Raw genomic sequence first — 25,830 nt, forward strand, 5'->3', positions numbered from 1 at the left:
TTAAAATCAAATTCTTCACAAAGCGTACCAAAAAAAAATCAACTTGGTGATACAAGCGGCACTAAAACAGACATTTACATGCCAAAGTTAACACGTAAAATAAAACAAACAAAATATGAAATTACATGTACCTACCTTCCACTACAACATTAAACGTGCAATTGTTCTGATTTCCGTAGATATCAGTAGCAGTATATGTCACAACTGTGGTGCCAATGGAAAATGAGTCCCCTGGGTTATTGGAGCTGATCAGGCTGTCCACAGCCCCTGCATTGTCGTTTGCCACCGGCGGTGTCCAGGTTGCCACTCCGGTGCTGGACCCGGCGGTGGTGTTCACTGTAATGTTGCTGGGGCAGCCCGTGAATGTTGGCATCTCCAGATCTAGATTATGGAATCAGACGATAACACATCACTGAGAACTTGCCTATAAATGGAATCATATCCAGTGAAAGCCATCTATATATCAAGAAAGCAAAAAAAAAATGTAGAGATTCTGCACAAAAGTCATTATTCACCTACAAAGTGTAGATGTGATAGATTCTTCTTCAAAGATAATTGTCCTTACAGAGGAATCACATGTCATCTTATAATTTTCATTCAGTAGAATTTATACCAGTACAACAAATATAGTTTCTATCTGATATTCTTTGGCATCAATTACTATTGTTCTGATTTTCAACTTGATTTTTGAGATTTAATAGAGTACTTGTATAATTCTAAACTGTGCAACACTAGGTAAAAAAAAAAAAAAGCGCCACTATAATAATATTAATCATATATATATGGCATTACAATGTACCTCAAGTGATACCGGCATACTTTTTTACAAACAGGAATCTACCAGGAGCAGGGATTCAGAAAATTAGTGGTTACAATGTTCTAGCTGCAATCTGGCATGTATGTATCCCTCTTTTCTTTTCTTTTTTCTTTTCTTTTTAAGCACGTTATGCTGGCAATCAATACCCATCAGGAAACCACTTACCAACAACTGTGACATTAAAGGTACAGTTGGCAAAGTTTCCTTCGGCATCGTATGCTGTAAAAACGATGGTTCTCGATCCAATGTAGTTGATTTGGCCAGACATCAGGCTTGTGGTTGTCGAGGTGACAGCCACATTGTCTGTTGCGTTTGTTGTCCAGTAGACCACTGCTGTAGGTACGCCTGGGTCTGTTCCTTGCACAATGTCTGCCGGACATGATACAACCGGAGGCTCCGTATCTGGAAGTATGAAAGAGAACAATTAATAAAGACAATGTACTGTTAATCAGTATTAATGTCATTATTTCAATTAAGATATCAGTGCAAAGCCAACATAACATTTACAACACAGATGAGCATCAACATCATGAGCTGCAAAATCCCAATGGTGGACATTCTTCTTTAGATTTTGAATTTGACTGGGGAAAAAATAAAAATAGAAGCTACAACTGCACAAACTCCCTCATACCTCTGGCTCTCGCAAACATAGCATATTATAGAGTCTAACAAACCACAAAGCAGTATCATTAAATTCTTATGCTTTGAACTGTAGAAACGTAAATCTAAATGAAAAACGCCTCAATCAAAATTGATCCGTGGATCAGGCGACGTAACCAGTCCAGTTTATTATAAGCACTGGATTGATCTAGGTCATGGGTCTTGTACCGGTAACACTTAAATTTATTAATTTGAATAGTCAATAATTTAAGCTCTCCATGACAATGTATGTTAATTGCATTTAGATTCTATCAGACATACACAGCTAGCTAGCAGATCAGAAAAAAAAAATAATAATAATTTTGACATTTTACTAGACTCTCTGTCTACCCTAGGGTCTTCTTGTAACAAGTTGTGATTAGATTGTTACTCCCCTAATCTGATGTTAATAGACCATAATTATCTGGGGGGTGTTTCCAGAAGAATTTTAAGTCAACTTAAATTTCAAATGTGAAGATTTTACTAAATATTATGCCATGGTATGCTGTGTGTGTCTTCAATGTTGCTCAACTTTCTAATGAAAATGAAGATTTGGGAGACTTTCAGCATGTAGTCACTGATAATACAAGATAAAATATAATTAACATTAACAATGGATTTATTCTGTTAACACTCTACTAGTGCGTGGTGATTAGGCTACTGAAATTGAACAGGGAAAAAGGTGACATAGACGGGCATCTACTAGATTCTATAGGTTCTAATACTATGACTTTTTAATGGTCAATCTTAGAGTAAGTATATATATTTTTTTGTATTAATTTAGAAATTTAAGCTCGACATCGTGAAACACCCCCTGTTTGTTATTTCAGAGTGGAATATAATCGTGACTTGTTACACCCTTACACTTTACAGGACAACTTATTTCAACCCTAGCGGGTCCAGGGTGCCCGTCATGAAATGGAAACGGTGTCGAAAGCCAGTGCAGTGGGTCTAACGTTACACGTCAGGGCCGGGAATCGCAACTACTGGGACTGCCCCGGGCCGGATCGTCTACTACACCGGCAAACCTTCTCCTTGCCGGTTGTGAGCGATGGGGTCAGCTCCAGCAGTACGAGGGGAGTGGAGAGTCAAAGTGAGCGGCATGCAACACGACCTAATCTTGCAACTTGCTGCCTCTGGACATCGATGTTTTGCCAACTGGGCAGTAAATTCTGGTGTATTCAAGAAATTCGGACGCTGTTGTGTTACAGTACAGCAGACACTATTGCAGATCGAGGGTCCAATTTTACACCAGAGGGTCCAATTTTACAACCGAGGTCTCACGAGGACGTCCAGCCAGCTAGCTAGTTCCTAGTCACTCTACTTGTCGCATACTGCATGCATCCACAACTACACTCATGCTTGCAGTAATAACAGTGCATGCAGTGCAATGCATGCTGCCCCTGATGCTGTGGTTTGCTGCACGAACATGTAGCAGACGATTGATCATAACCAACCATTCGATTGTATCGATCATCATCACTGAGTCAATTTATTGTAACAACGTACTCGTGGTAGTCTACGAAATCGCAGGGAATCGATCACAGCAGTAATGTCAACAGGTGGTGGTGGTGCATGGTGGTGGTGGTGGTGATGGTGGTGGTGGGGGGGGGGGGGGGGGGGGGGAACTCATTTGAATGAATTAGACGGTCATTCACAAGATCGATGGTCACTTTAGTCTGTGCACTTTCTTCTTCTTCCAAACCAGAAATGGATGATTAATTAACTTGTTGCTGTTTGCATTTATTCCTTGGATGAGCCTTTTGAAAACATAGAATTAACTGGAGATCAGACTTTTTGAGTAATGAAATACAATTCCTTTGCAAGTTTTGAAAGTACATAATAATTTATCAATCATGTCATTTTTGCTCAAAAGTGTATAGGCCTGGCCTATTATGAATTCAAGAAATTCATCCAAAACGAATTAACTCCATTCTTGCCAATTTTGGACATCATATGCAAATAAATCCGCTAATCTAAAAGTGAGAAGGAGAAATTATATGATTTTTTTTCATAATATCATGACTTCAAGAATATTCCTATCATGCAACAAAAGAGGTACAAGTGTGTGTAGGCCTACAATCTGGAAAGGCTTCTGCATTATTTCCATTCTGACCGTAGACTTATCCTACGTGATATACTTGCAAATGACAATCAACTCTTCATTTAATTGTATTCTGGTTCAAATATTAATTTTAAAAAACCCGTTGACCGAGTGATGGAGATATTTTATTTTTCATTTTACTGCCAACGCACAATGATTATGCTACACGCATATCCTAGACATACATGTACACTGAAATGTAAAACTATAGATGCTGCATTTAATTTTCTATGTAAATGTTTAAGTGCAGCAAAATTACCACACCTCGTAGGATGAAATTATTATAGGTCTACCATGAATATCACCGTTTAATACATAATCACCAAGTAAATTCAAGATACTGAAGAAACATGTAAAGTCTAAAATGAGACAGTGCTCTTCCTCTCAAAGAGTTATTAGTGAGTGGAATAAGTTGCCACCATTTGTAGTTGACAGCCCATCTGTAAACAGTTTCAAGTCTAACCTATAGAGAGGTTCTGGAGTCATGACAAGAACAAATACAGCCCCAAAGGGATATTTCTTTGTCCATGTAATACAATTCCTGCACAGCGCCCAACAAAAAGTTATTAATGTCATCTAATGACGACACCGAGGGGCAAATAAGTTGTGTTTAACTTCATGCCCACATCCAAGGTATGCTATCCAAGGTATGTGAATGATTCGGTTTTCTACAACCAGGATGCAGCGTCTATCACGGAGGGGAGATCGAGCTAGGAGTCGCCCTTCATTAACTATACGCATCCGCATTATAAAAAAAAAGAAAAAAGAGAACGGAAATCTGTTATACAAGACATTCGACGTTGTCTTATTTCAATTCCATAGAGGGGGTTGTGATTTGTTCGGGGACTTTTGTTAGTCTCTCTCTCTCTTTCTCCTTATCCTTCTCTCTTAATATCATCACCTACATTGTAAAGGGGTCCCCGTATTTCCCCGTTTTCAATATTCAGGGAGATAGAGGTATACTTTGGTAAATGATGAGATAAATTCAATAAACCTGATGGTTAAGTACTGATATCTGTTGGATTAAATTCCGTTTTGTTATTTTCAGCAAAGTAATACGACCTGTAATTATGGGACAACTGATGAAATGTTTGGGATAGGTACACTATACATGCATAGTTATCACATTTCATATTTGCATAATATTGAAATTTTGAATTTGCAGATTGATAATATAATAAACTAATATTTCGAATCAAAATGACACAAATAGAAGGGCAACTGCTTTGGAAATTACTGTTGTTTTAATTATCTCTATTATATATATTGTTTTATGCCTTCGTCACATAAAAACAAAGGAAATAATAAGGAAAACATTTCAGGACCATAGATACTTCACATTTTACGTCTTCAGCAAATTTCAGCCATGAAACGCCCGTTTCATACACTGTTATATTGTAACAGAAAGAAGATGCAAAATCTGACTGACATGGTTGTCAGTTTATGGTTGCCATGGCAACCAGCAATATCGAATATAGCTAAATTACATATCAAAATTTTTGCAATAAGATTTTAGGAAAAGTCACCAATTTTTTTTGAAATTGGATGGAGGGCGAAGGAGTGCATGGCAAATGAAAATCTAGCTGGTAGGGGCACAATGAATGTGCCCCCCCCCCCTCTCTCTCTCTCTCCCTCCCTCTCTCTCTCTCTCTCTCTCTCTCTCTCTCTCTCTCTCTTTGAAAGGGGTAGGTCAAGAACCCGGCGTCAAGAAGAATTGAACATCTTATTATATTGATGCAGTTATGTAATTGTCATACATCGGCGGAATAAAGGCAAGCTTAATAATACACCACCTTCACACCTGTAGTTCGTCATCTTAATCAGATAGAAACACAACTTCGGCCTATATAATATGGAGATATTGACGTACAGCGAAGGCAATTATGATTACGATATACTTTTTTCCTGCATGGAGATGATATGAAATTTGGCCGGGGTTGTAATTGAGAGTAAAATTGGTCGATTGTCATCATGCCTGAGATTTATACTTCGCGTTGAATTCGACTGGGGAGTGACTGCACATGATTTATACTTAGTGACTAGTCACGAATCTGCTTTAGACCGATGCTACAATACCACGTACACTTGAATTGTTTTCGATAATCCCCTGCCATACCAGAGCGTATTGGTCTATACACACAGGACCAGCGCAGTAGCTGCAGTCAGCTCAACTGAGTATCGATCATTGGTATTTATCGGATCACCTGGTATTCTATTGTGTCCTCCCCCTGCGGCTACTCAATGGGAGTGGTCTGCTTGTGGATGGAGAGTTTGCAATGCTTTTGTAGTACAGGTAGCCCAAAGCTCTTATTGATGAAGGCTTTAGTGTACGCTGGCTATTAGGCGTTGTTGCTGGGGTCATTCATGCCGACACACGCTTGAACCAAGCCTTTCCTGGCTTTCTTCGATAGATTTGACTTTGTGAACTATAAAGGAGAATTATAGGAGATGATCTCAAAAAGAAAACGCATTCCTCTCCCATTCCCATGTAGGGACCCAGTCCTTTCCTTCTTCTCCTCATCCTTCTTCTTATTTTGTTTCTTCTTCTTGCTTTTGTTCTTTTTCTTCTTCTCCTTCTTCGTTTCTCATTTTGCCAGTTCAATTTCTGCTTCCATTTCGGGGCAATTAGAAGCTACAAAAATATCGCCATGCACCGAGATATATAGTTTATAATTTCGTATGTTGAAGTTTGTGTTTTCCCCTGCCAGGTCTAAAAATTATCACGCAAAAAAAGGGGGCCTACAAGGAACACAGTATTCAGGGATACGTGCATGTACACATTGTGAAAATGGTGACATTGCCTTACAATTGTAATCAATTGAGAACTAAATATGAAGAGTTTGTTCGCAAAAACCGATAAGTCCATTTTTGAAGATTTTGAAGTACGGTCTCTGTCATAAAGTACAAAATAATACATTTTAAATTATATATTGATCACTACATATGAAGATACATTTTTGAAGTTATGGTCGAAAGAAGCACAAATTTTCTTATTAATCTCTTTATTTTTCTTGACCTTTAATCGCAAATATCTCCATTTGGCAAATATGAACTTATCGGTTTTTGCGAACAAACTTTTCATATCTTCCCAGTGCCCGAAAGCTTTGTCTGTTCCAAACCCAGTTGCGAAAATAATACGCCTAATTGGTTGTGCTCACTCAATGCTTTTCAATATTTTACGAGATTTTTAAGAAAATAGCTTGAACTTTGCATCATAATACCATAAAGCTAAATTGGGAGCGCCTTTACGGTTACAACTTTGCACCTTCTCAGGTGCAACTTTGCACCTTCCAGACCAGTGTCACAATGGGTACTTTAATTTGCACCTTTAAGGTGCTTCCAGTGTGTCAGTAGTAAATATAGACAATTGAAGCTATTTTTCTTAGAGTGTAGGCTAGATGTGAAACCTATACGTTTCATTGTGTGTACAAAAAAAAAAGTAGGGCCTACTTCTCGAAGAAGAAATCAATCAAAAACACAAACGTGTGCAACAATAATGATTTACATTGTGTTTTCACTTAAAAGTAATGATATTTCTTCATAAATATTTTTTTTCGTTCGCCTTTGCATTGGTAAATCCAAACGCCTATTATTATTATTATCATTATCATTTTATTATACAATAATTATTAGAATTCCTCATTGTATGGTGCAAAATAAGAAACATAGCTTTCACATGTGGTGAAACTTCATGATTTCAATGATGATAAGAAGCGAGAGACTTATTTTCATGTTTTATACGGAGCAAATATGTAAATGTTCAACAGTATTATGATACCCAGACTTATACCCCGATCTTTGTGACTCATTCGTGTGCGTCATAGTAGGTGAAATGTTGTAACATTTCGGTTAACTCAGTAAAAGAATTCTACCGAAGCCGGAAAAGATTCATCGTTACTTTTGTTATGTCTCCTTTTCAGAGTTTTTGTGAACGCGATTTCGATTTATATTGTGTATAAGTATATACATCGATAATTGTGTCAATCGTTCACACTATGTGAAATAACTTGATTATTTGAATTGGTCTAGTGAGAAACCAGACGAGAAACATTGTGCAACTAATGTAAATTCTTCTCATTCATCCAGTCGAAGTACAAGATTAATAATTAGTTGAATCAAGAAACTGGAAAACAAACTCACTGTTGCGACGTTTCATCATCGGGAGCATCATTCGCCAGAAGAAGCCAATTGATAATTGGCGAAAAGTCGCAACAGTGAGTTTGTTTTCCAGTTTCTTGATTCAACTAATTATTGATATTGTGCAACTAATTATTGATATTGTGCAACTAATTATTGATATTATGCTACTAATTATTGATATTGTGCAACTAATTTGTACAAATTGACCTTCATCGATACGTTTACCTGTAATCGGGTGTTTTTGAGTAATGACCGTGATAAAAATCAATGGCTTAATGCATTATAATCAGGGAGATTTTTTTCTTCAAGTCGATGAAGGGCAATTTGCTAGCCAGTTGCAATAAAGACATCTCGACTATAAAAGGATGATTAATTTGAAAGAACACTTTTTCACATTTATAGGGAGTAAAAACAGAAACGTTTACTTTAATATTTGTTTTATACAGAAAAAAAATGTCTACATAAATGGATGGGATATTGTATCACATTCGGTTATACTGAATGAAGAATTCTACTGAAGGCAGAAAAAAAAATCAACGTTTTGAACCCTGTTCAGGAATTTTGTCAATGCGATTTTGACGCATTTACACGGTATAAGTATAATTGTGTAAATCTCCTCTTAGTTTGTATCTATAGCGTTCACTTGTCATGTAACTCGAACTTTTAAATTAGAAAAGAGTTCAAAGCCCGGTCACACAGCGCTTTACGGCTTAATCACGACCAAAACACGTCAAAAAGTGGTCTCCCGTGAAGCAGACGATGTTATTCGCGTTGATGTCGAGTTTAAGACGAGCTATACGGTCGATTTATAGACATGGCAGGACGAGGGTAAAAATCGGAACGGCGTCGGACGCGGTAAAAAGTTTTGAACTGCTCAAAACTTTATTCCGCGGACAACCACGGGCGGCACACGTGGTAAAGACGTGCAACACACGTGAAACACACGTGAAACACACGTGGTAATCCGTGTTCCGGCAGTGATTAAAACTTGGGGAGACGCGGTAAAGACGCGAAAGTTTAGCAGTCTGTCACGGGCAGAGCACGGTCATCTGACGCGTGTTACGCGTTGGTATTACAATGATCATGGGAAATAGCGTGTGTTTAGCGGCTTATCACTGACAAATGGATTTTTCCGAGTACATACACGTGGCTGGACGTGGTTAGCCGTGCTTAGGCAGTGCTTCAGCAGTGGAACAGCCGCTAACGGCCATACCCCGTAAAAAGCACGGCCAAACAAAAATTGACCAAAAAATTACCACTTACGACCACGTCCACCAGATTTTCATAACTTTTTGTACGTGATTTAGACGTGGAGTGCTGTGTGACCGGGGCTTCAGATTTCAAAGTATACAACATGTTTAATATTCACACATTAAAAAAAAAACTAAACATGCCCAAACATTCACATCCAGATCCATGAATCATTCGTGTGTGCATAAGAGCGTGAGTGAAATGGGTGGAGCGTTAAACATTTTGATCAACCCGATAGGATTCCACTGAAGCATGGCGGAGTTATTACAGAGGCCTGATTAAACAGATATGCATGAATGGTAAAATGAAGTATCTGTTCTGCACATCTTTTTTATAGAGACGTCATTTCTTCCCGGGATTAATTGGCAGAGGGATTTCTCGGCTGAACTCTTTTCTGTTTGTTATATAAGCTGAGTATATAGGGTGAATATCGTATTTTTGGCCCGGTACACAGACGGATCTGGCTTTCGATAAGGGTGTTCAGCTTTCAAGTCACGTGATCTAGCGAAGTCTTTGTAGAGGGAGCAGCCATGTTTTCAGACCGATAGAGACAAAACGCACCAATCTCCACATTCCGTTCTTACAAAACTCGAGACAATAAGCATAAAGCAAGGTGACGACTTTATTTGTGCTTTCGTTCTCCTTCTCCTGTACACAATCGATGTTTATCTCTAGCAAATACGATTACCGCTTTTCAATCTTCAGTCTTCAGTCTTCCATTAAACACTTTAAGTTGAAAGAAAAAACGAAAGTGATGTACAATGTATAGGTCATGATGTGCGCTATATAAGAAACATCCACCCATCATGAACATTACTATAGTGGAATATTGAGATTTAAGAGATCCCATTTATAAAGTTAATGATGATAATGATTAGAAGAGGGGTACGTTGAAAGAACGAACCAACATTGTTAGTATAGAATCCGTGGCTCACTAAACTTTTATGTTATTATATAGCTGGGCCTATTTCATTCGTGACAATTTATACAATGTATCATTGGAAGATGACTTTCTCTATGTGCTTTGCGTTATGAGTCATCAAGTATCACATGAAAAACGTACCTAAAAGCAAACACAATGGGCTGACAAATTCAAAATGTATTTACTAAGTCCTCTTAGCTTCAGGTCTGGTCGATGTCGATTTTTTTCCAGACATTAAACCCTTTTAGGTTATGTAAGGCGATATACCTATATTGGTGTTTTTATGGATTGTTTTAAGATCATCATCCGACAAATTGAGCTGGTAAGCTGGCGTATACGTCATTTTAGAACACACTTCATTTATTTGATCATAGGAGTCATTTTGATAGGGTTTGTGTTTATGCGTATTACTCTCTAAAAAAAAAAATCGAGTGAAAACATTCACTCCTAAAAGAGTGAATACAAAAAAGAGTGAATTTAGAGTGAAATTGAAGTGAATTTTGAGTGAAAATGTTCATTTTCACTCATTTTGGAAGTGACTTCAGGGATCACTCGAAGATTTTGGAGTGATCCCTGAGGTCACTCTAAGACGAGTGAAAATGAACATTTTCACTCAAAATTCACTCCAATTTCACTCTAAATTCATTTTTTTTTTGTATTCACTCCTTTAAGAGTGAATATTTTCACTCGATTTTTTTTTAGAGAGTATATACAAGGCGTTTTCATGTGGTTTTTTTTTATGTCTGTATGTACCTGTTCAGACAAATTAGTAACTTTTTATTGATATGCAATGATGATGATGAACAACTGAATATGATGACAATGTTAAACGTGCCTAAGGTAATTTTTGTCTTCTATTACGTAATGTACATCAGTACACGTATGCATCCTAAAAGTGCGAAAGGGGCAACTTTCAGTCTTTTGTTTGATTCACGTTGGCTTTGTTGTGTTGTTGAGTTTAATTTATAGTCCCCTCACGCTTTATAGTATTTGACAAGGAGTACCAGGCATTAGACCGTTTAAAATTATTCTATGCATGCTTCGTTCACCATGTATTTTACCTCACAACCATGAAAGCTCACCATAGGCTTGCCCTACATAACAACAACTGATGTTGTTGTTACACCACTGGAATCCACCAAGAATTCATCAAACAGAACAGAAAGCGCCTATATACTTGACCATCCCTCTCCTTCCAACGACTATTGCACCCAGACTGCATTTCAGTTTACGTATGCCACACCTTTACCATAATAATGACCTTAACCTCCCTAAGTCTGTTAATGACAATATCCTGGTGTGCTCCCTCCACTAATTTAAACTCCATATTGTTTAACCGACTAAACATCAATCTATCTAACTCTGTCCCCTGATATATCAACTATCTAATCTTTTTGTACTCAAGTGCGACATATAAGGATAATTTCTTATTGTTATATAAAGCTTTGGTAAGACCTCATTTAGAATACGCCCATGCGGTATGGAGTCCTTATTTGAAAAAAAACAAAACAAACATATATTAGCTTTAGACAATGTCCAACGGAGAGCTACAAAATTAGTACGTGAAATAAGATCTTTATCTTATGAACAGAGATTGAGGCACCTTGGACTTTCAACTCTAGCATACCGCAGGGCGAGAGGTGATATGGTTGAAGCTTTTAATTTATTTCATAAACATGATCAGGAAGTAGTGCCTGATTTGTGTTTAATTAAAAAATGCACAAGAGGACATAGTATGATCACATACTACTACAAGAAGAAATTCATTTTACATGCGTATCAAGAAACCATGGAATAGTTTACCAAGAAATTTAATAGATGCACCCAATGTCTTCAGTTTTGAAGTTGTTTTGGACAAATTCTGGGACAATGAACCCATAAAATTTAAATTCGACGCCACTCCACCTGGCCACGACCCAGCTCATCTCAAGGACCAAACCTGGATCTGAATACAGAGGCTCAGCCTGCGTTCAGAATCTTCCATAGGTATCCATAGGTAGGTATAGGTAATACTCTGCAAGAGGGATGCACTAACAAGTTTGGAAGAAGAAGAAGAAGAAGAAGAAGGAGAAGGAAGGTGCCAAATCCTGAACACCTATCTGCGATCCACCCTCGTCAATCTCCGAAATAAACGGAGGGAGGAAAAGAAGAAAATGAAAGCAAAGAGAATTAGAATCGGAATTTGTCAACACTGACAAATTGGGTGATCCGATATATTTTGAAATAAATGTTTTGAGTCCTAATATCAATACAGATGACCCAATCTGTTTCATCTGTTATTAGGGGCGATTGGTCATGTGATGTTGAGATTCTCATCCAGAAAAGGAAGCTGTCAAATCTGCCATGCCCACAGATTTAAAATGGAAAGGGCATATCATGCTACCAAAGAGACAAGGTGATGAAAATTTGGTATCTTTAAACCTCATTTTTACATACAAGATGGCGTCTTAGGAAAAAGCCATTATTTTATGAAATGATCCTCTTGACAAGGTCTATTATTTTGTGCAAAATATGGGAATTCGTAGGGTTCAGAATGCTCTGACATTGCTGGTGATCCATCGTGTCTTGGTTTCCATGTATGTGGAAAATGTAGTCTCCTCCTCCCACACCAGTGTCAACATAATAGAATAACTGTTGCAATGCTGATAGAAAAAAAAAAAAAAACTTTTAGATTTAAGACATTTCTTTTTAAGGGTAAATGCATATTAATGATCAAAGCCTTCCTCTGTACGTCTATATACTTCTACGGCACTTCTCATCAGTCATGTTCAGCAACGAGATGAGGGTTTGTGGTGTGGTGTTTCATAGTTGATGTAATTTGTGCTTTGTGATCTTTCGGGTGTTTCGACAGCTACAGGTGCTCGTTGTGCAAGTTATAACGACGGGTCTCTGCCATTGATTATATCGTTGGCTTCTGATATAGCTTTCTTGCCACGCAGTGCCTTTAATTTCATATGCCGCAACTTATTATATATGTATATTAGATCCTCTTCTTACATGATATAAAATTTCACATGAGGAGGGCCAACAGAAAGACGATGTCCACAACTCACCTACGCTTGCTTCACTGAATTTGCCGACGGCGACGATGAGGAAAGCGGTGGCAATCAGACGAAACACAGCAGGTCGCCTGAAGCCTGACGCTCCGGCGGTCAGCAGAGCCATCATAACCCCTTGTGTCATCTCCAATACATATCCCAAGGACCTTCTTCAAGTGATGCGGATAGATAGGGGAAAAAACTAGATGAGAGACAAGCTGGATGACAGCGATAAGGTTTATTCCTCCTCGAAACAAGCCGAAAATCGAGTCCTCGACAGTGGAAGAGAAGCGGGAAATACGACCTTGTACCTAGAACGCGCATCCACAGTGACCCTCACGCAGGCTTCCCTCCAGGCAAGTGGGCTGTCTTTGAAAGTGGGCAGCCGAAAACCATCAAAAGAGGTTTATAGAATCTCTTTGAGACCATCACAGAGATAGAGAGGGGTTATTACGGTAGAGCGAGCACAAGCTTCGCAGGAAAGAGAAAAGAAAGAAAACGGGTGCATAGAGCGTTCATTCAATTGTAAAGGAATGAATATAAGGCGTTGGTCAGGTTGGAACATCATGAATGGCCCCGATGCGGCATTCCAATACACTGTTGCGTAACCACGCCAGCAAGTGCGACCTGAAAGCAGGTCTGTGAGAGTCGTTCGCACCCCTTTTGGAAGAATCCGTGATTCGATAACGTCCTTGGAGTAGAACTTCGCATGCACGTCTCTTCTGCCTACTTGATGTGTCATTGTTTATTTGTTTTGCTTACTTATTTTCGTGCCTCACAGCTCGTGAATGCATTTGAATCTTCTGAACACTGCACGCAACGCTTTCATTGTGTAAACGTGAGAGGTTTTATCTCACGACATCATTTTCATTCTAGTTTAGGAGCCACAATTAGACTAATTAGACTGTGAAATCTGAGGATATGTTTAAAGAAATCATCTTTCATAGACGATAGTTCAAAGCTGGTAAAATCTGCTATACGCTTTCTTTCTCTCACACCCATCATGTATGATGTTTTTCACGTCAGATTATACCTTTGGCGCCATCCACATACCTCTGTTTTGTCGCAATCTTGCATGCGACGCACTGTCAAAACTTTGGAGCCACGTGAATATCCATGAACCAATAAGGATAATAATCATCATGTATGAACCGTACAGCGGATGTTCGAAAAAAAAATAGTGGCTGGCCAATAGCATTTTTTAACAAGACTTTTTGGCATATTGTAGTCGACATCGACGGATGGGATTACCTTATTACCGGTAGTCGGTTTATTCATTTGTGGGGTCACTTGCATGCACGATGTGTAAAACAAAAACAAAAACAAAAACAAAAAACGATTATAGATGAAGACAACATTGATTAAAACTTTATTTAGCCTAGTAAAAAAAGAGCAAACAAACAAACAATCGAAAAGTACATTCATCAAAGTACAGGTCACTTTTGGTCAATAACGAGATCGATTAATACTCAAATATGTAACAGATAGAAACAAACAGCAAGAGAGAGAGAGAGAGTTAAAAAGTCACATAAAAATGTATGAATACACGCACACAATATTTTCAATTAGGTATACTTGTCGGAATATATTACACAAGCTCTAATTTCAAACGTAGGACTTTACAGTACAGGGGATGTAAAGTGTGGAATGATCTCCCAGATAGTATCAAGATTATGAGTTTTAATAATTTCAGGTTTCATTTGAAACAGCAGCAGTTGTAGTTTGATATCCACTGCATTATATATCATACACCATATCAATTATCATAACGTTTCCTATATGTTACGCGATGAGTACTATTGACATTTGTTTTATATCAATCTCTTATCAATGACTGTATTTTTTTATTCATATGCTGTTAGATATACTTTTCTTTTTCCTCGTGATTTTTTTTCTCTCTTTTTTGTTTTTATTTCAATCATTGCTATCCGTTGTTACTGAATCTATGTTTCGTTCTGTTATATTGTATACATGCACGGACTTGCAGAATAACAGCCGATGGCTGAGCAAGTTTCCTTTTTATTACCGTGTTGAAATGAAATGAAAATGAAAATGAAATGAAATGAAGCGCAAACTTACGCACACACACGCACATAATACCTATTCATGTGCAGTATTATACAAGTAATATATCATATATTATATATTTTTTTATATTATATTATGTTATATTGCACTGTATTTTATTGCATTATAATATATTATAATATAATACAATATAACATGTTATATTATATTATATTATATTATGTTATGTTATATTATATCATAATATAATATATTATATCATACAGTATTAAATAATGTTCGTGTGTGTGTTTATGAATGTGTATGATTATTATTATATCCAACGGAGACAGAGCGAGAAAGACAGGCAGAGAGAATATTAGGTTTTGCACATTGTCAAACCGAAATGATTTTATCTGTTTTTTCTCTCATTTTCATTCCCGCTTTGAGTGTCTTCCACACTGTCGACTGTTGCCGGCGCCACAGCCGCGACGCTAATCCTTGAGATCCGCGTAATCTAATCTAGTCCCCAGAGCCATCGGGTCGAGAGGTAAGGGTGTGTCCATTGAGGTGTACTTTTCCCATCGTGTGGATCATCAAAACACGTAATTGTATCGGTAAATATATAAAGACCTACATTAGATTATAAAGAAAGGAAGCCTCTGTCAGTGTGTGTATCTTAAAAAGTATCGTGTTGATTGCTCGTATACCCATTATAAAATTGGCTTGGGGCACATCGGAGCTGCTTCTGTAGGAATATGAGTAGACAAACATGAGTGGAGAATTTCAGTATCAACCGATACTTGAACTCACCACCACGTGAAGTATAGAGTCTATAAAAGGACCGTTTATAAGTTTATAGTGTAATAGGCAAAAAACTCTTTCGCTTATTTTTTTTTTCTCGCTTTCTGTCTGCTAATCACGACCGCAATCAACATTCAGTTATGGATGATCTCAAGATAAAGTAGCGACCATATCACATTGGCAAAAAAAAAAGAAAGAAACGTTCGCTCTCACCACATTCATCGTCTCTGTGATTGTTAAAAGGTCCAGCTTACCTTTGGGAGCAATGATTTCAAAAATGTTCAAGATATCACATTTGATGCATATTTGTAGGTCTGTTGTATCACAAAACATCCTACCATATAAAATGTTCAAAATAAAATCTAAAAACTAAGGAGATATCAGGGTTTTTCTCAATAAACCGTAACTGTAGAAGGTTTAGTCTGGAAACATTTTTATTTTAGCTTTTGTTCACATTTTGTGTATTTAACAACACTTTACATCAATTACCTGGACTCAATCTTTTTACAGTGGTTGTTTCAATCCGTAACTCACATTTTTAGGTTATTTAGATTAGTTTTAAATTATGCCGAAGGAATACCTTGTCATTCCCAATACTCCGGATTCACAACACAAAAAGACGCTATTCTCCTTCCTTTACCTCGTGTACACCCTTTTTGTCACTTTGTCCATTCTCTTCTCTGATATTTTGTCTGCTGTCCTTTTCAGCATTTCCTACATCGTGTACCACAAAACTCCCAACGTTAATCTCAACAAAACGTAAACACTAAAAGATCATTAGTATAACAGATTCTATTTGTAATTAGAGACAAACACATTTCAACCAATAATACGTCACACACAAAGACAGACAGACAGGCAGACAGACAAACAAACAGACAAACCGACAGACAGACGGGGAGATGGAAGAAAACACATGACAGTGAAATGCGGCACTCCTCTCTTCCATCAAAGACACCCAAAGCATGGTAGCCGTATGGCCGAACCCGAAAAGTACTCTTTTAAAGTTTTGTTGGTTTCTCTTTTCTTTTCTTCTTTCTTGTATAGGTCCCTATTGTTGTTGTGTTTTTAAGGTTTCGAACGGCTCAGTCGAAATATCTGCTGCCTTATATGTCATTGAACAAGATGAAGCCATGCATTGTTCTACGTTTACCAGAGTAAAGGGAGGGCACTTATAACATAGCTGAGGATAGGCCTACTGCACAGGATACAGGTATAGCACCTATATTGTATGTGCTAACAAGCGTCAGACACTGTTAGGAGAAAATGCATAGGATTCCTGTATACAAGGACATTGATTGGTCAGAAACGGCTTCACCAATTATGACTATTCCTATTCTTAATATGCAAAATCTACACCTGATATTACTCATAAATTTGCACTTTCCTCATGTATAGCTGTACTATCATAATATCATATCCTTTGATATACTGTTCATTCTTACGCAATGCCCCATGTTCTTATTCAATACGTGGGGTGATTATGTTTTGTATAGTGGTGATATTGGTATCCATGCATTCTTGTCATCATCTAATTTAACACAGCACTTCGTCAGAGTCAGCTAAATGCCTTTACGACGTCGAGTGAGTATATTGTCGAACTCAAGTCATCGACTTACAATGTAATTCACTTAATAGAAATGCATGACATAAAATAAGCGAAATAGATAAAAATAGATATGAATAGTATAATATACAATGTCCTCATCTACACATGCACTGTTCAGAGTACGTCCAACAATAAAAAGGGGGAAGATGACAAAAGCATATTCAAACGTTTTTCATATTTACTTCATGGTACAACTGTAAGAGAATTTTTACCTGTAAGTGAGAATTCTTGTTTAGAAGAGCAATCACTCAATTGGACGAGCGAGACAAGCATTCATCGGAACCACAATCAGCGAAGTGCAAATACGCATTCAAAGGAAACGAGCAAGTGTGGCGCACCGAAAATGTTTGCCGTCGAATTTGGGTGTATGCACACCGCTTTTAAATGCCACTCCTTCTGTTAACCTCAGTAAAGATTAGAGAGTGATTATGCCGTGTATCCATTCGATTTGAACTTAGAGTGTGTTTACTTTGTTGAAAAGCTGTGTCATTCTGTCGTGTTCACAGGTAAGAGATAGGCTAGAAAGTCCCATATACCGCGTTTTCATGTCGTCTGATAATTCACACAGATTCCATCAAGTTTTGCCTTACGCTATCTCCCCTTTCGAATCTGTCTGTCGATCTAAGTCTATCTATCTACTTACCTATATATATATATATATATATATATATATATATATATATATATATATATATATATATATATACATACATACATAATCATAAGAGATGACGAAGTAGGGACAAGTAATGTATTTCAGTCCAACAGTGCTATTCAATCAGACCAATTTTTCGACAAATTTTAGACTCGACAATGACAATTATTGTTATCTCTTCCTACTTCGTCGTCCTACTTCGTCATCTCTTCTGTACTGGTACCAACACGTGGACTACAAGTATCATTAGGTATATATATATATATATATATATATATATATATATATATATATTTATTTATTTATTTATTTATATATCATACTTACGAGATGGAAACAGGTTTGATACATGATGATGAAACAAGTTAATGCCTATATATATATATATATATATATATACGAAATGAGATTTGAAATGAGATTTATTTACAAAACAAACAAACATCGTATATATTATCCATCCTTCTATTGTGTCTATTCCCATCCCCTTACTTCTTTCTCTGCCTAAAAGAGTAATACGACAATAATAGGTTTCTGTACACGTGATAACCCCTTTAGTACCACAGGACACCTTTTCCAGAGGGCTCTACGATACCATCACTATTACCCGAGCATTACCGATACCAGTAAGTTCATACAGTGAGTCAGAAGAGACAACTTCATGGTTGCGCTTTGATCTGATAGGTGGACAACTATTAGGATTTCAACTTTAAATCTCCTAGTATAACATAATACATCTATAAGGCCTATACAAAATCCCAAATTGTTGCATCATGTTTTGTCTTAATTTTTGTTATCTATCTCATCTTACGCCGTCATGTTGTCTTTCTGTCGCTCTTAAATTTGACACAAAGATATATTCATACATTCATTGATATGTATGTATTATAATACAAGCACATATTACCCACTAGCATATATGTATATAATTTTTTTATGTGTATGTATATATTGTATATATTCATATATGTATGTATGTATGTATATATATATATATATATATATATATATATATATACAACATAATATTCAAAGAGAGAGAGAGAGAGAGAGAGAGACGCTGCCGATGATGGTGACGATTATGATGAAATAAAAACATTAGAGACAGGAAAGTTCTTCCAGTGAATAGGTGAAATCTTTGAAGGTATTAGGAAAAATATCTTACAGACTATAACAACAGACAATGATATAATTATAACTGTCTTTCTATCTAAGTGGCAATATTATAATTCTTACACTAATTTGTTGTGTATGAGCTGTTAACATTGTTGGACATTATAGTAAAACCACTCTTTGCCATTTGCAGATGAAGAAAAAGTAACTTTAGAGCTTTAAAATACAATGTAGTTCTAAAGTGTGAGTTCATGGATAGAAGAAACCAGTATAAAGTGTTACCCGTGTATAATCAATTTGATGTATTGTTTTAATACACAAAATGATAACAATATTGTCTCTAGAATAAACCGTCTACAGTAAAGTTATGGTTTATGGAGAAAATTAGAATATCTCCTTATATTTGTGGCTTTATTGAAAAACATTTATATGATAAAGATAGAATGTACTGGACTGAACATACCCATAAAATGTGATAACTCGCACTCTTCCACTGGTAAACAGTGGCTTTAAGCGGGAAATTCGGCAACTAATAACATTATGAATACATGCGGAGATGTAGACATTGATTATTGTTGATCGTTCTACTTAAAAAGGAAAGCCATTCCAAAATAGATAAACTTCAAAAGAAAAATAAAAATAAACCTCACAGAACTATACCAAAAGGACAAAAGATAAGAAATAAGAGAGATAACGTGACATTTTGAAATTTCCCACTTTTTCTTCAGAAAACCTTTCTTGACCAGTCCTGACGAACATTTAGGTCAGCAAGGTTACAATATCATATACTCTCACAATTTCTTATCTATTAATTTTCGTATACAGAAGTGACAAAAAATATCAACATTCAGCTGCATAGATAGAAAACTTGTCTTAAAATATCCAAGACAAAAAGGAACAATGTTAACTATGATATGATATCTTGGTCGGTGTTCGCATGGGAACATGTTTTTACTTGTATTAGCTTTTTTTTTTTTTAATTTCATGTACAGCATACATTAAAAATTTTGAGGATATGACATCATCAACTCACTCATTTGACTATGAAGGACTTTTCAAGAAATGTTTCCCCAAAAAGTATGAAACTTTAAGATGTCATATTTTTCTTATTTCTTATCCGTTTTGTCATTTTTGTATCATTCTGATAAAGGGAATTTACTTTTTCTTTCTTTTGAAGTTTAAAGGGGATGGCTAGTAACTGATCAGTGGGAATCAGTGGGAATGCTGGAGGATGATTGTCCCAATCCTTGTGGGATTCATTTAAGAGTATATATCTATTGTTGTGTGAAAATTATTTGCTTCAGAATGGTCTCATAAATTATTCAAGTAATGGGCAGTTTAATGTTTCCCAGGTTAGCGTGCCTGGTCAGTGACGGGGCATTAATCTGCACATTACTTGAATATGAGACCGTTCTGAAGCAAATAATTTTTACACAACAGTTAGCGAGATACATAATGTACTCTTATATCTTAAATGAATCGCACAAGGATTCACACTGATTCCCACTGATTGGTTACTAGCCATCCCCTTTAATTTTTTCTTGGGTGGATTTCTTTTCTATAAGGTGTATGTCTTTATGCATGCATAACCGTCTTTAAATATCATGCGATATAAGTACATTGCATCAGTATCTACGAATGTTAAAATCAATTCATCGGGTTCTTCAACCTGACATAAAAATTCTTGTCATATTTACAAATTGATTTTGTTTCTGGTCTTCAGTTTCATTACTGAATGTGAATGACGCAGAATGTCTCACTTTCTTCATAGAAACGTAATATCCGCTTATTTCAATGAACTATATATAAATCGTGTCAGGAATGTAAGCCCTATACATTACTCTTGTAGATATATATTTACCGTCATGTATGCATATTTGTGCATAATGAATATATGCACGAACGTTAATGTGTAAAAAGACACTGCATTTTTTATATGTATTTCCTGATGTATATTCATTTTTCAGTCCTGTGTGTGTTTTATATGCTGATATACGGTACGCCTAATCACAGTGATTTTGCAATCAGAGTTTATCGAGACAAATAGTTTCGAAAGACTATGCGCCCAAAACAGGGAGCGTGATATACTGGTAAACAGACACGCCCTTTGCATAACAGATACCCAGATCGAACGCGGTCTTACGTACGGCCCCGCCGAGAGAAAAATGCACTGCAGACACTTATGAGATGCGGAAACTCGCTCAACGTTATCAGTGTTAATGCGTTTGAGCTGGCGTAGAGAGATATTTCAGGTCAATAGGCTCTATAGGACCTATTCGCTTCAGAAGGTGGGTATAGACGTTTCTCCTTATACTTCCGACAAGGCGCGCTCAACCGCGCATGGGAGCTGCGCTTAAGATCCCCCTCTTCCTTTGTTACCCACTGGAGCTAATACCTGTTTACGCCAGTGATATAAGAAAAAATGAAAGGATGGATTAAGAAATTCATTAAACACTTTTCCATCCATGAGGTTTACCATGCGTGATTTGGGTGTACAGTAGACGACCTTTTCCCCCTCAAGGAACTCAAGAACGCATAATTATTGATTTTTCAGACCAAAATCTATAATGCGGTACGTAATGCGTCAAAGAAAGGTTGCGCAATTAATATTCTCCGGTATGGCCAGAAAGATGAATTAGCTAATGAAGATCTGTACGTTCAGAATGCATTTTTAATGCAATTTATGCTCCATGTTTTATGCTTGTTCAATGTTTTTTGTTTTTCTGAAACCATTTGTTGTGCAGACAAGAATAAACGAGTTAATAAACATGTTATCTCGCAGAGGTCAGTCCACAGTCTTCTCATTTCGTACATGATAAAGGAATGATATATAGGGAGACATATTACGTAATAATTATGCATAAAGTGCATCTGAGACAACATGGTGTTTGTGCGTTTTCAGAGAAAACCATTCAGCGTAGTATTCCTCTATGTGCATGTCCTTTTACAGATCAATTAAAGACGTTGCTTCAATATTGACTTTGTGGAAATGTACGCCTAATGTACACTCAGCAAAAAAGGAAAGTAAACACTTTTTCGAGGTCATGTTTTTCATAGAAACTTTTTATGAAAATCAATGTATTATATACCACATTGAAGAGAATTTAATTGGCTATTACGCTAATAGGTTAATTAAAAGAAACCTTAACGCATGAGTGAGCACAATCGTTTATGTCCTCCAAGGCACAAAATTAAAAATAGCAAAAATTGACATGTTCTCTTTCATTTGCAAGTGCGCTTCACGATAACGTTGACAACAAAAAACCGGTGTAACACAATGAGAGACATGAATGAAATAGGAAAAATAAGTTTTTGTTCTCTTTATCTATTTATAACCTCTAAGAAAACAAAGTGGGAAACTAAAGGGGAAAATAAGAATTTTCTGTCAAGTTAAACTTCAAATGACAGGGAATAATAAGCATAAAGATGATTAAATGAGCAGAATTTCTTTATTTGTTCCTTTTAATCTAGTGATTAAAGAATCCATGTGACAATTTCAAGAATCAAACACTATTTAAAATGTCATAATTTGAAAAAAAGCTCAAATTTGTACCATTTTTGTTAATTATTACTTCTCTTATTTCATTTGAACTTTGTTTTGACATAAAGATGCTTTATTTTCCTCCATTATTTTTAGTCTTCGTTGATCTTTTGGGCTTTAAAGATATCATAGAGATCAAAGGTTTAGTTTTTCAACTTAATTCATGTTTCTTTTTGTGTGAAATTTGTTGTTTGTTCTTACTGTTCAATAGAAGAACACATACGTATGAATGACAAGTTGTTCAATTTTGCAATTTTTACTTTTGTATCCTGGAAGAGAAAAACAATGGTTTTCACTCATGCATAAAGTTTCCCTTTATGTTGACCTACCAGGTTGATAGCCAATTAAATTACCTTCAATATGGTATATAATACATTAGCTTTCAGCCAAATATTGTATGAAAAAATCTAAACCTGAAAAAGCGTTTACTTTCTTTCTTTTTTTTGCTGAGTGTATAATAAATTATGATCGATTTTTCAACTAGTTTTTGAGGTTATTTTTTTTTAGTTCATTTTCGTCCTCTTTTTTTGTCAAACTTCCTTTTCCGTTCGCATTCCGTGTAGATATAAACAAATTTGTCACACACAACACGCCAAAACGAAGCAAAAACTGAAGTTCTTTTTTTTTTTCTTATCATTGCTACGGTTTTTATGAACTTAAGATACAATATCCTCTCTATTTAGATGAGGCTTTGCATCCTCTTGCCCTGTGTGCATGCACTAGTTGAACCCTTCAACTACTTTTCCTTCGTCCCGTTTTCATGTCTTCATTAATCTCTTCCTGTTATTCCTTCAACAAGTAATCTGTTCTTCTTTTTTAAGAACTACAAACTGTTTCGTGTTTTGTGTGTGTGTGTGTGTGTGTGTGTGTGTGTTTTTTTTTGTTGTTGTTCTCCTTGTCTATCTTTATGTTTTTGCTCTATACGGGCAATTTGCCTTGTTTTGTTAGGTCAGCAAACTTCATTGTTTAAGAGGAGACTGCACACTACAAGCACTGCTTTCAAGCAGTCCTTCCATTGTGCATTAAAAGGCTTATTGCAATTGCATTTTTCTTGTGGGAAATTTAATAAATGAAAAATAAAATGTAATGAAATGAATCTTCATTGTGTAAACCTGTGGAGAACCAATTCCCATCGTAAGTTATGTCGTCTGATGTTGCGTAACGCAGCTGAAAGGGTGTGGCCTGTTTTACATTTATTTGACCATAAAAAGCACATTTAAAAGACCACGAGAGGGCGTAGTAGCTCGCATCCGTAGAGCTACTAGAGAGTGTAAGTTCATGAAAGGCGTTTGGGAATAGTGATACCAGGGAAGTATAGAGTCGCACACAGGCCTATCCCCCATGGTTGGGTATTGGGTGGGGGAAATAATGAGTCCACATCCTCCTTGCCTTCGATTATACGCTAAGTGGAGAAAGACAAGATTATGTTAAGCTTCAATTGTTATCATTATCGAGAGATTATAATATGATTTATGAGGGTGTAATCTGTTTTATCTATCATAATACTATGAGTAAAACAATAAAGTGTTTTGCCATGTTCTCTGCATGGATTATCTTGTTTTATATAAATTATGATCATTAATTCGGGTTGACTGAATTACCACTTTCCGGGAAGTATTGTGAATGTATGGCAAGAGGGAGGAAATAAAAATAACTATCATCAAAAGAATTTAATACCACAATCATCTCAAAGTATCTCTCTCTATTAATATGATATATTTCTTCTCAATCTAATTTCGGATTGGTCCCTCCCCACAATCGTAGAGATTGATTTGCAATCTAAGGAAGTTAGGGAGCGTATCCTATATCAGCGTCTCTCTATTTGTCTTCCTGATTCGGCACATAACAGTTCTTGAGTCAGTGTTACATGTTATTGTCCTCTCGAAGAAAAGGGCAAAAAATTAAGTGACAGGAAACATTAGTTTTTGTCACCAAATGAGGCGGAGAGGAGTAAAACATAAACAAAACAAAACACACTTTGACACACAAACATACAAACAGCATAGAAAGACAGATATAGAAATCAAGGTCTTAAAGGGATGGTACAGTATTGGTGGAGATGAGAATTGGGCTTTTAACTTTTTGCAAGATACCAAGAAAACACTTACAAAACAGTACAGTGCATACCATTTTAGGAGGAATTCAAAGTTTATTCAATGAAAATCGGGTTTGGAATGACTGAAACATCCAAAAACAAAGTAAAACAAAGCGATCGTGATAAAGTGTGGGTCCCACACTTTACTAGAATCGCTCTGTTTTGGATATCTCAGCCATTTCAAAACCAATTTTCATCAAATAAATGTTGAATTCCTCGTGGAATTATGCGCTCTTTCATATTCCACAAGAGGTTTCTCATTATCTCACCAAAAAATGTTAGAAACCTGAAATTAGGTCTCAACCAAAACTATACGATCCCTTTAACGTGAGGGCGCTGTGGCATATAGTGGATAAAACTCCCGACTCCCGGCCAATCCAAGGACACAAGGGTCATGTTCGATTCCTGTCCATGAGTCTGAAGATCCTTTACCCTGGGTAAGTATGACCTTAACATTATTAAGGCGTTCTATTAGGATTGAAGGCGGTATTGGGTAAATGTGCTTACGTGTGCGTTTGAGTATGTGTTTGTGTAATGTGTGTGTGTGTTTGGGGGAGTGATCGGATGAGATTGGGATTTAGGCCCTAATCAATCATTCAGTATATGGTAGATAATGATTTGTTTCGGTTGAGGGTCGATATTACTTTGAAACAAAACATTTCATTTTTCTGTTTGTTTGGGTTTTTTTTTGTTTATGCGATACAACAGTCTTGATGTCAACAGTAACAGTGCCACGGTACATCTTTTCTTCTTGCCAGTTATTGCGTTGTATTTCCATGCAACTTCCCAGTCGAACAATTATCTTGGTTTCACTTCTCTACCCCGACGCCAAAAATAAACCGGACGGTCTGCAGGCCAAACAAGGAAGTAATATCTTAGGCATATCTATATCGAATAACACACTACAGGCATGGATCTCCGAAGATATGACAATTTCTATCATCGCGCAAACCCACGAGTCTCATGACACACAATGAATGTTGGAGGTTAGCGCATGGGCGTACGCAGAACTGTTACCTGTGAAATTGCTGTATTGCGTTCCTACGATCTGTCTCGGGATTAAACAGCGGAATACTTACATTGAACTAAATTAAT

General features: G+C 36.6%; 1 protein-coding gene across 1 annotated transcript in view; it reads right to left on the minus strand.

Annotated features, from left to right (window-relative positions):
* LOC139723033 (uncharacterized) overlaps positions 1-13,038 on the minus strand; it is a 138,350-nt gene extending 125,312 nt beyond the window's left edge. Inside the window, exons 1-3 of the mRNA XM_071634309.1 lie at positions 12,927-13,038; positions 983-1,219; positions 136-381 (exon numbers count right to left, since the gene is read on the minus strand). Of these exons, the coding sequence (XP_071490410.1) occupies positions 136-381; positions 983-1,219; positions 12,927-13,038 (595 nt within the window). The remainder of the gene's footprint in view (positions 1-135; positions 382-982; positions 1,220-12,926) is intronic.
* Between the last annotated feature and the right edge of the window lie 12,792 nt (positions 13,039-25,830).

The sequence above is a fragment of the Diadema antillarum genome, unplaced genomic scaffold (genome assembly GCF_040938485.1).
Source record: "Diadema antillarum isolate AM-2024a unplaced genomic scaffold, OU_Dant_1.0 scf00000180, whole genome shotgun sequence".
NCBI lineage: Eukaryota > Metazoa > Echinodermata > Echinoidea > Diadematoida > Diadematidae > Diadema > Diadema antillarum.